We start from the raw sequence: 10,892 nt of genomic DNA on the forward strand, positions 1-10,892 counted from the left end.
CTCTACAGAAGATAATATCATATTGACAATCCCCGTAACAGATGATGAGATCTGGCGCACCGTGAAATCTATGCCTACCAACAAAGCTCCTGGTCCCGTTCAAAGCTCTTGGGACACCATTGGTCATGAGATCTCTCTTTGCATAAAGAACTTCTTCACCTCTGGTTCTTTCAGTTTATCTAAGAATCACACTTTCATTGCCTTAATTTCCAAGGTTGATAATCCTTCGTCCATCTCGGAGACTCATAAGCCTTTGCAATTTCATTTACAATATCATCTCTCGTATCATTGTTAATCGTCTTCGAACTATCCTTAATCGTATCATTTCATTCAACCAAAATGGGTTCATCAAAGGTAGACAAATCCAATATAATGTTCTTATCTGTCATGAACTCCTTCATAAGATCAAGGTACCAGGAGAGGTAATAAAGGTTTCTTTTCGCTCAAGTTGGATATGAACAAAGCTTACGACAGACTTGAATGGGATTTTTTAAGAGATACTTTTACAAGTATGGGATTTGACAATGGTTGGACTTAGAGGGTCATGTTTTGTGTTGAAAACATTCAGGTGGACATTCTTCTCAATGGATCACCCCTTCCTTTCATCAACAGAGTTACTTCCAAGTTACAGCATTGGAAAGCCCAATTCCTGAGCCCGGCAGGTAAGATTGTCCTTGTCCAATCCACTCTCTCTCCTCTATTCTCCTATATACCATGTCATGTCTTAATATCCCTGTCTCTATTCAAAAAGCTTTGGATTTTGCAAGCAGATCCTTCTTTTGGTCAAGTGGTAACCAATCTCTTGTTCCTACCATCTCTTGGAACACCATCTGTCTTCCTAAGTGGTGTGGAGGTTTGAATGTCAAACTTTCCGCCCTGATGAATCAAGCTTGCTTGCCAAAAAAGGTTGGGAACTCCTTCACTCTCCCCGATCCCTCTAGTCCAAACTCATGAAAGAAAAATACGTTCCCTTCTACATCCTTCCTCCATGCAAAGTGTTCAGCCAATTCATATTGGGGCTGGAATTCAGTTTGTTCCACAAGAGATCTTCTACGTAAAGGTCTTTTCTTTCAAGTTGGTAATGGTAGACTCATCAAACCCTGATTAGATCATTGGATTCCTAACCACCACCACCCTTTGCTGCTCCCTTCCCTCTACCTTTCAATGCTCCTAATTCTGTGGATCACTTAATTGATCCCCATGCTTGTCATGGCGTAGAGATGAGGTCTTTCAATGGTGGCTACCTGACATAGCGTTCATTATCTTCTCTATCCCTCTTCCTATTTTGCCCCCAAGATGATCACTTTGTATGGGGTCTTACTTCTAATGGTGACTTCTCTGTAGCCTCAGCTTATAACCTTGCTATCATGGGTAGTTCACCCCCTACTTTTGGCTTAAGGTTTGGTATCTTCCAACTACCCCAAAAACTCAACATCTCATTTGGAAGATGCCACATAAAAAACTTCCCCTACCAAATCTTTTAAACTCTAGAGGATCGAATCTTAATCCTCTCTATAACATTTGTCATCTCTCGCATCAATCTGCATATCATTTATTTCTGGAATGCCCGATTATTCAAGACTTGTGATGACAAGTTGGTCTCCTTAATAATTTCTCAAATCACAACATGATTGCTGGTGTCACTTCTATTGTCAATACTAAACACGACAGCAATCGAGAAGATAGGTTTCGGGTCTCCTTTTTCTGCAGTGTGATTTGGCATATCTGGAATAGCTATTGGGACTCGACTTTTAGGCAAGTCAGGTTCAACTGCAATGCGATTATTCTCAGAGCTATGGCATCGTATAGAGATCACGTACATGGATTCATTCAACCAAGTGCTACTAGTTGTCGCCTTGTTAAGTGGAATCCTCCCCCAAGCAGCTTTGTAAAATTTAAGGTGGATGGTGCAAGTCTCGATAACCAGGGAAGTCGGCAATCGACAATGTTTGCAGATCACCTAATGTGTCTTTCATTACTTGTTTCTCCCTCGGGATTGGTTGGAAGTATGCCTTAGTCACAGAAGTTCTGGCCGTCAGGCTCGCTCTCTCAATGGCATCAAGCATGCATGTAAAGAATTTGATCATTGAAGGAGATAATCTACTGGTTATTAACATTCTCAACAAGGTTTCAAAGTCAAACCCTTGGAGAATCTGAGCCATTATTTCAAACTATTGGGAACTCTCCCTCAAGTTTGATAGAGTAATCTTCCTTCATAGGCTTCGTGAGGTCAATGCAGTTGTAGATAGATTAGCTTCTCAGGTTTCTATTTTACATCATCATTTTGTTTGGCATGGCTCTCCTCCTTTATGCATTTTCCTTCCTTTGTATGCGGATTGCTCTGAAACTTTGCTCCCTCGTTAATGAATTTTCTTACAAAAAAAACATGTCAAGTTTCAGTCCAATTGGAGTTGGTCACATGGTAATACAAAATATGAAAAATTTCATAATCATGCTACGGGAACCTTGCACCGTCGTGCAGTTTGATCATCTTACTCGTAAGAGTGGTGAGAGGTATATAGGAGCACCTTGCTAAGGGAACCCTTTTATATCCTATTATCTTTTAACCAGCATGCATCATGTAGGGATTTAGAGCCTAACGCTTAAGTGACGACACGCTAATTGTAATATCGATTGAAAACCGAACTGACACTTTGTTGACCTTGTTCTTACTCGACCTAATTATTCATAATCTCATCTTGAGCCCGCATTGCCAACATGCAGCCCTTGATGTGTGGGCCAACTTAGAACTCCCCCTTCTCAGTGTCAATTTGGGAATCTGGGATCATCAGAGATTATTAGTCCAAACATTTTGAATAGTTTTTTTTTTTTTTTTTTTTTTGTGGTTCTTTTCTGAGTATACGATGAGGTAAGTAGGTACAGAGTACAAAGATCAGTATATATCAATAAGTACTTTGTGACTTTCCTGACATGTATGTATGACTCTGTAATTCCTTGTGATGTAATGAAATAGTTTGCTCAACTTAACCATTTTATTTTATTGCATTAGGGCTGACTGTGAAAGCATATTTGACCTAATATATGAATATCTAGTAAGGGCAAGAAATCACTGCCTAGTCTTGTGGCCCCTGCACTAGCATGGGGCAAATGACATCGCATACAGAGGCATCAATATGGATGGAATACTTTATTTCACAGGGGGTGGGGTGGTAATTTGTGCTCTCTTGTGTCTAGGCACAGGTCTCACACAACCACACAACGTTCTTTTTCCCATTTAATTAAATGCAATAACAAGTTTAATAGGCATATTCTAAAGTAGTTCTATAAGGGGAAAAAGATCTATGTGCCCAGACAAAGGAGCATGTGAAATTACTGCTCTGCCACCGTGAAATTAAAAATCTCATCCATGTTGATGCTCGCTCTCATTGGCCCACACAAGCCATACAGCCTGGCAGTGATTAATCTCTTGCCCTTCTCATTGTTACATAGGTTTAAAATGCACTGGAAATAAAATTGGGGGAAAAAGTACTCTTTCGGTATATAGTTACTTTTCCCAATCTCTTCTCTCTTATTAAATATAGTGGCTCTTTCTCCTTATAAAAATGCCGTTTCGTTATCCACTATTTTTTTATATGGCAATTGTTCTCTGCCTGGGAGCGCAGGCTGCGCATAGACACATGGGTGACCATTCAGGGGGTGGGGTGGTCATTTTGCCCATCCCCATATAGATGCATTCTGCGCCCCTGACACAGAGAACATTTGGCCTTTTTTTATAATAAAAGATAGGAAAAATTACACGACGACCCCCTGAGGTTTGCCCTAAATATAGTACAACCCTCTATGCTTCTAAAATATACACTTGGCACCTTTAAGTGGATGGTGTTAAGCATAAAATTTAAATGGCAATTTTGCCCTTCAATTAAAATTGCTCCAAATCCCCCTCTTGGAGACCTTAACAGCCACAGGGAGGTTATGGGATCCGCAGTGGCGGCCTCAAGGGCTGACGTCGTCTTATATCAACACCTATAAGTGCTCTGCAAACTCCGACAACCCTCTAATGAGGATCCCATAGGTTAGAAAAGAGAAAATATACACCCACTGTTTTCCGATTTCATAAATCCAAAACCACAAAAACCAGTGGCCATAATGGTTACTGCTAGCCACGAAGATATTCAGCGATACCTCGGTTGAGTCCGACGGTGACCCTCTTGCGAGGATCCAACAGTCCAGAATCAATCCAATTTCAGATCTAAGTCCTCCATTGGTGGTGGTCCATAGGGACTTCGCCAGCCAAGATTTTGGAGCCTACAACATCACTGGCCTTCAATGTCCTTCTGATTAAGGTCCTGAGGCCGGAACTCAAAACCATTGAACCCATTGTAATTTTTCCTTCTGCATCCTTCTGTCAGGTATTGGATTTGACGACAGAAGTGGCGGATTCGTAGAAGGGGACGACTCGTGTCGGTGAGCAAGTGTTCTGATAAAATAAAACTAGGGTGAGTTATGGTTTAGATTACGGAGTTACAGAGGAGTAAGGGTGGGTGAGGTTGTGGGAAAATGAAATAATAAAAATAAGGAGAGTGGGGGGGTTAAACCTCTATGGATGGGGTTGCAAAGGGGTGGGGGTAGGTGAGTTTGTAGGAGGAAGAGGAAGAAAAAGAAAAAGAAGAAAGATAGCAGAGACAAGTAACAGAGACGATAGTGTGAAGTTTGGGTTGCCCTATGGGCAAGATGGTAAACTCACATCCCAATAGGGGTATATTTGTCATTTTAAGGCATCAATGACTAACACGTCAACAACTAACGAGAATGCTCTAATGGAGTGGGGCTGAGTGTAACAAGTAACCTAAACTCAGGGGGTTCGAGTGTATATTTTAGAAACATAGGGGGTTGTACTATATTTAGGGCAAAACTCAAGGGGTCACTATGTAATTTTCCCTAAAAGATAAAATAAATTAAAGAGGGAGAACCATTTACAGAGTCTTCTTGTATTACAAAATGTTTCACTATCCATTATTGGGTTGGTTGGTAAGATATCAATATAAGGGTGGAGGGTGTAGATTCCTTTCCCATAAAGATTACATCTAAAAAATAGATGGGCAAGAGATCTCTACTTGGTGATGTTTCCTACGCCCTCTCACAAGTCACCGTGAGATGACACCTCTGCCCCCTAGGTAGATACCCAGGCGTGCTCACCCATTGGAGGGCGTAGGAAACACCACCAAGTAGAGATCTTTTTCCCAAAATTAAAATACCAAATAGGATATGAATTCAAGGTAGATTACATAATCATGATTAAAAAACTTTACATTTTCTTTTGGGAAAAGTTTTCATATACGGTCGTGTAAACCGTGTATGTGAGAGGGTGGGGATTTTAACGCATTAATTAATGAGTGGGAATTTATGATTTTTCCAACTCTTTGTGAGAAACCCTCTCACAAACACGACTTACACAGCCGTGTATGAAAACTTTCCCTTTTTCTTTTTAAAACTAATTTCGCTTTCTTTTCTTTTCCTTCCCTTCACTGCACAAAGTATGTATTGCTCTATTAATTATTAGGGAAACAGTTTTCTGCACGGAAGTGTGGCCTATGCCAGCACTCCCATGTGTCTATCTCTCTCCTTAAAATAAGGGGGCAGAGGTGTCTTTTCACATTGGGAAGAGAGAGATAGACTCATGGGAGTGCTGGCATAAGCCACACTCCCAAACATAGATCTTTTTTCCTAATTATTAACAAGAGAAAAGATTGGGTATGCTAGCGGTATACCATAATCTAGCACCTTATGTGTCTATCTCTCTCTTCCTCTCTTTGAAGGGCAAGGGAGTTATTTCAAAAGGAGAGGAGAGAGATAGACACATAAGGTGCTAGCTTACGATATACCGTTAAAATACCTAGCCTTTTCTCTTTTTTTATTTATATTTTTTTATGAATAAAAAATATAATCAATAAGCACAGAAAAGAACAACCTCCTCATGGGATGGGAGGACAGAATGAAGACAAAAGAAAAAAGAGAATTAAAAAGGGTGGCCATCATTCCCATCATCATCACAAATTCACAATTCCCTTTAGTTTTTCTTTTTTGCTTTTGGATTTATTCATTTTAATTTCAGCTGTGGTTAATAAGTAGTAGTTAGTTCCGAGTTCCGAGTTCCGAGTTCCGAGTCCCGAGTCCTGAGTCCTGGCCCTGACTCCTGAGAGAGAAAGATTCTAGGAAACAGAGAATGGATTGGCATAGTGGAACGAAAGAGAGATACGGGGTGGAGAAAATAAAGGATCTTAATCCAAAAGCAAAGATTGGGACGACTTTTTAGCTGCCTTGAAAACGAATAAATTGGTGATGTAAATCCAATAAAATTTGGGTATTTTAGAGAAATAAAGCCATTACCAAATCTCGTATAAATTTTTTACAAATCCCAACAAACCAAATTAATTCAATACGGTGTAGTAGTAGTAACGAGTACGTATTCCCAAGAACGAAACTACGGGCTTTCTGTTTCCTTCTTTACTAAGAAAGGGTTTTTTAGATTAAAAAAAAAAAATGGAGAAGGTGAGGAATTAAGGAAGCACTACTGAAACCAACCAGAAGGTAAAAAAGATCGGAAGCAGTGGAGCTTCAATGGCGGATGTTGCATGCGTGGATGATTTTTATTTCTCGGCACTCGCAAATGAAGAAGAAGAAGAAGTAGAAGTAGAGATCTTTCCAATCTCTGATGAGAAATATTCACAAGGGTTACAGTTTCAAGAGGTGTTGATGTCCTCGTTGGTCTCTTCCAACCTCTTGAAATCGTCGCCATCATCATCCAACATCGGTGTTGTTCGGATGAACCAATTTCAACAGACCAAGACTGAGATTAAGGTTAAGAAAGAAATCGGTGAATCTTCCCAGAGCGTCTGTGAGATATGTATGGAGGCAAAACCGGTGGAAGAGATGTTCAGGAACATGACCACCTGCCGCCACTCCTACTGTGGGAACTGTATCGGAAAACATGTTGCTTCAAAGATCCAAGAAAACGCAAACCTGGTGAAGTGCCCCGATCTCAACTGTAAAACAGTGTTGGAGCCACATCACTGTCTCTCCGTCGTCCCTGATGAAGTCCTCGATCGCTGGTCAACCTCCATTTGCGATTCTCTGATACTTGGCTCTTCCAGGTTCTATTGTCCTTTTAAGGAATGTTCAGGAGTGATGCTAGTGGACGACGAAGGAGAAGTTATTAGGGCATCCGAGTGCCCCTATTGCCATAGATTGTTCTGCGCTCACTGCAAGGTTCCATGGCACTCTGAAATCCCTTGCGAGGAGTTCCAGAGGTTGGACAAAAACGACACTACCAGAGAAGATTTAATGGCTGTTGAACTCGCTAAGAAGCTCAGTTGGAAGAGATGCCCACAGTGCAATTTCTTTGTTGAGAAGAGAGATGGTTGTCTTCATATTACTTGCAGGTCTCTCTGTCACGCATGCCCTTAATTACTAGGGTTATATACAAACTAATTATTTATGTTTCTGTCTGAAATCACCTCCTCATTCCCCTGTTTTTGTGTGTTAATTTTGCTTGCAGGTGTGGGTTTCAATTCTGCTATCGATGCCGATCGACATGGACTGAAACTCATGGTAGTTGCGAAGGACTGTGAAGTCTGAAGGCATCAAGGTAATCGGCTGCTGCTGGTGGTGGTGGTGGTGGGTCATTAGAAGGCGATCGATCAACTCTCTTGTTGTGTGTGGATGTTTTGGGAGAGGAAGAAGGTGGTAGGAAACGATAAGTCCTTCATATATCATTATAATAATTGTCCATAATGTGTTACCATTAATGGAGCTCAAGACTGACTCCGCCCAAATGTTGATCGTATTGAATAGTTGAAATTGATTTTAATTCCACCCAAATTTTGTGCATATTGATAGTTATGAGTTAGAGTTCAACACTAGAACAGATCTCATAGTTCATTCATAGCTGCCGTTGGAATCCATTATGGTTATGCCGGCTTGGCTTGAAATACTGTAGAAATCTTATCTGAAAAATGATCTCTGTATGTGTGAAGATTTTTTTATTTTTTTGGATAAATGGGAGAAAGTGTGAACCCAGATGAGGATTGGTCTGTTCTTTCTTTCTGGAGTGTAGAACCCACTAAAGAGAAGAGAGAAATTTATCCTCCCACAGATTAATCACTATCAGACACCATAGTCCTTGGGATTTTTTTAATGGTCCTTCTAGGTGTCACTATTGCTAAGTACATGTGATAGAGGACCTCATAATAGGAATAGGAAATTGAAAACTTACCCAACAATATAGAAAAAAACAATTGCATAACTATATTTTGGAGTAAGTTTGTTGACCATGGAATTCCATGGTCTGGAAGCAATAGACAACATAGTCGGAAATAAAATCATTACTCCCCAATAACTAACTCAAAGAGATGAGACTTAATTGGTGTGATAATAAAAAATTGGGAGCAGCAATCCAAGGCAAATCAGTGGTTGAGCACCTAGATCTGTCAAGTAACGCTGAAATTTTATTGGCAGATAAACTTTAGGGTCTCCTACTCACATGTCAATTTTTACGTTAATTGGAATTGGTCACATGGCAATATACAAAACATTTAAAATTCCAAAACCAAACCAACGAAGGTTGATTGACATAAAACGAAGGGTATGCCATTAGATGGAAAGGTAAAATAGTTAAATTTGAAGCTGAAATTTAACACTCAACTAATTTAAGTTGTTTGATTATGCAATCGTTTGGTTGTTCAAGTATGCAAATGTGTTCCTTTTCCACCCTAGATCCAAATTCTCATGCCTCATCATTTGGTTGTTCGAGTGTTTATCTGATTGGAAGAACAATGTACTTACTCGAACAGGTAGAACTGTTCTTACCAAATCGATTCTCAATTCCATTCCCACTTACCTCATGTCTTGTTTTCTCTTTCCTAAAAAAAATACGCAAACAATTAGATTCCATTCATGTGATCCGAAAAGACCCTTAGTCTAATATCTTGGTCATCCATCTGTACATCTAAATCTGATGGTGTACTTGGAGTAGGAAGTGTTATATACATAATAAAGCACTCCTTAAACTTGCTTGGCACTTGCTCACACAAACTGATTGTCTCTGGGTTTGGATCATTAAAGCCAAGTAAATTCATTCAAACTGCATCCTTGATAAGAATGTTGATTGAACTAATGACTCCTGGTTTTGGAACAGTTTAAAGGTAGCCTTAATGGACTTACAAAACCTCATTTTGTTGGAAGGATGGTGATAGCCATTCAATAAACATCTATACTGACCCTTGGTTGCCAAATCTCGCCAGTTTTTCGTATTCTTCCATCGACTCCTGTGCACCCCCTCTATTGTAAAGTAGAAGATTTGTTGGTAAATAGGCACTAGAATTGTAATTTGATTTTCAATATTTTCCCAAATGATATTGTTGAAACTATTGTCAATCTTCCACTTAGCATTAGCCCTCACCCAGACCAAGTGTTTTCACCAACAACCCCAGCAGGTATCCTAATAGCTAAAGTTGTTGCTTCCTTTTTAAATGGTAACTACCTGTTGCACCAGTCTGGTGATGATAAGAAGCTGGTATGGAAGGCCATTTGGAATCTCAATTTCCACCCCAAATTTAAACTCTTCCCTTGGTTGGGATACGAAATTAAAGAGAAGAGATATGAACAGATTCAGCAGAAATGGTACAGTGGCTTATGCAACCGGAGGACAAACCTTGTCATGGGAGACTATTACCACTCTTTTATTTGCAATATATTTTAGAAGACTGAATTATGTTAGTATTAAGATGGTGGACAGATCACTCGGTAGCATAGCCCACAATTTAGCTACTAACGCTACAAGTAGGAAGCTGAATGGATGTATTACAAGCAATGTTGGGTTTTCTTTTTTCTTTTAATGAAAGGAAAATAATTTGAATTACTTGAAACAATCCATCATACATAGTTCAGCAGAATTAAAAAGTCTTGCCTGCGTAGCTAGTCTATAAACAGGGAGAATTAAACTTCTAGGTTGTCTAATAATACTTACATTCCAAAAAGACTTAAATAGATATTGGATATCAAATAGCAGATAAAAGAGATCCCAAGGCCATGGATGCCTCTCCTGATCGGTCAATCTGTATTGTAGATTTGTTTCTTAAATGATAATCTACTTAACCAACAGTTTACATAGAAGCAGCAGATAACACAACCTCCCAGTGATTTTTTTTGCTCCATCTCATTATCAATCACATAAATCCAAGGCTGGCTTTTTCTATGCATTCTCGGAACAGATTCTGGGTCTAGAACGAATTCTGATATCCGATTTTTTTTTATTTCTTGCTTTAGAATACATTCGAGACCCAAAATCTATTTCGAGAATGCATATTAAACACTACCTTAACAGAAGTTCACGCCCCACCATTCCTCCAGTCACTCATCCTGCTAAGCTTAATCATCATAGTTCCATTTAAGAACTTAAATCTCATGCAGATTGCTCAATATGTGAAATGTACATTCCATTAAACGTGAGAGATTCTTTAAAGATTGATAATCTTAATCAGGTGATTGAATTCTTCTTAGATTGCAGATCATCACTTTCATCAGTTTAACATCAGTGAATGCTCTCTGAGATCTTGGAATTCTGCTTCAATTTCCCTCACAAAGTTGCAGTCGATGAGTTCTAAAAAAATTTCTGTGCCCACAAAATTTATTTGCATTTTTTACTATCTGTTTGCTTTTGAATTTTTTCAAAATTTTATATTATAATTTAGTAATGGAAGAGGGTTCCCTCCGCTGCCGGTGTACTAATTCGGGCGACGGTGGATTCCCTTTCAAATCTTCAAATAGGGGAGTGGGGTTAGAACAATCGACTAGAGGGAGAAAAATAAATTATGAGAGGGGGGGGGGGGAAGGGACACTGGGATCTGGTCCTCCAGCGCTCGGAAACCACCCTA

General features: G+C 39.6%; 2 protein-coding genes across 5 annotated transcripts in view; both read left to right on the forward strand.

The window, feature by feature from the left end:
- Window positions 1-3,001, forward strand: part of LOC122668008 (transcription factor LRL1-like) — a 30,945-nt gene extending 27,944 nt beyond the window's left edge. For all 4 annotated transcript variants that reach the window (XM_043864524.1, XM_043864528.1, XM_043864527.1 and 1 more), the window contains exon 10: window positions 2,821-3,001. The gene's annotated coding sequence lies outside the window, so the exon portion shown is untranslated. The remainder of the gene's footprint in view (window positions 1-2,820) is intronic.
- Window positions 3,002-6,579: 3,578 nt separating this feature from the next.
- Window positions 6,580-7,620, forward strand: LOC122668790 (probable E3 ubiquitin-protein ligase rbrA). Its single transcript, XM_043865321.1, has 2 exons — window positions 6,580-7,400; window positions 7,517-7,620. The coding sequence occupies exons 1-2, from the start codon at window positions 6,580-6,582 to the stop codon at window positions 7,587-7,589; spliced, it is 894 nt and encodes a 297-aa protein (XP_043721256.1). The 3' UTR covers window positions 7,590-7,620.
- Window positions 7,621-10,892: the final 3,272 nt, after the last annotated feature.

Source organism: Telopea speciosissima, chromosome 7, assembly GCF_018873765.1.
Source record: "Telopea speciosissima isolate NSW1024214 ecotype Mountain lineage chromosome 7, Tspe_v1, whole genome shotgun sequence".
In the NCBI taxonomy this organism is placed as follows: domain Eukaryota; kingdom Viridiplantae; phylum Streptophyta; class Magnoliopsida; order Proteales; family Proteaceae; genus Telopea; species Telopea speciosissima.

Bases quoted from the DNA above. Each gene is read 5' to 3' on its own strand.
- LOC122668790 (XM_043865321.1), top strand. From the start codon at position 6,580: ATGGCGGATGTTGCATGCGTGGATGATTTTTATTTCTCGGCACTCGCA. The intron at 7,401-7,516 runs GTCTCTCTGTCA...TTTTGCTTGCAG, and splicing joins TGTCTTCATATTACTTGCAG to GTGTGGGTTTCAATTCTGCT.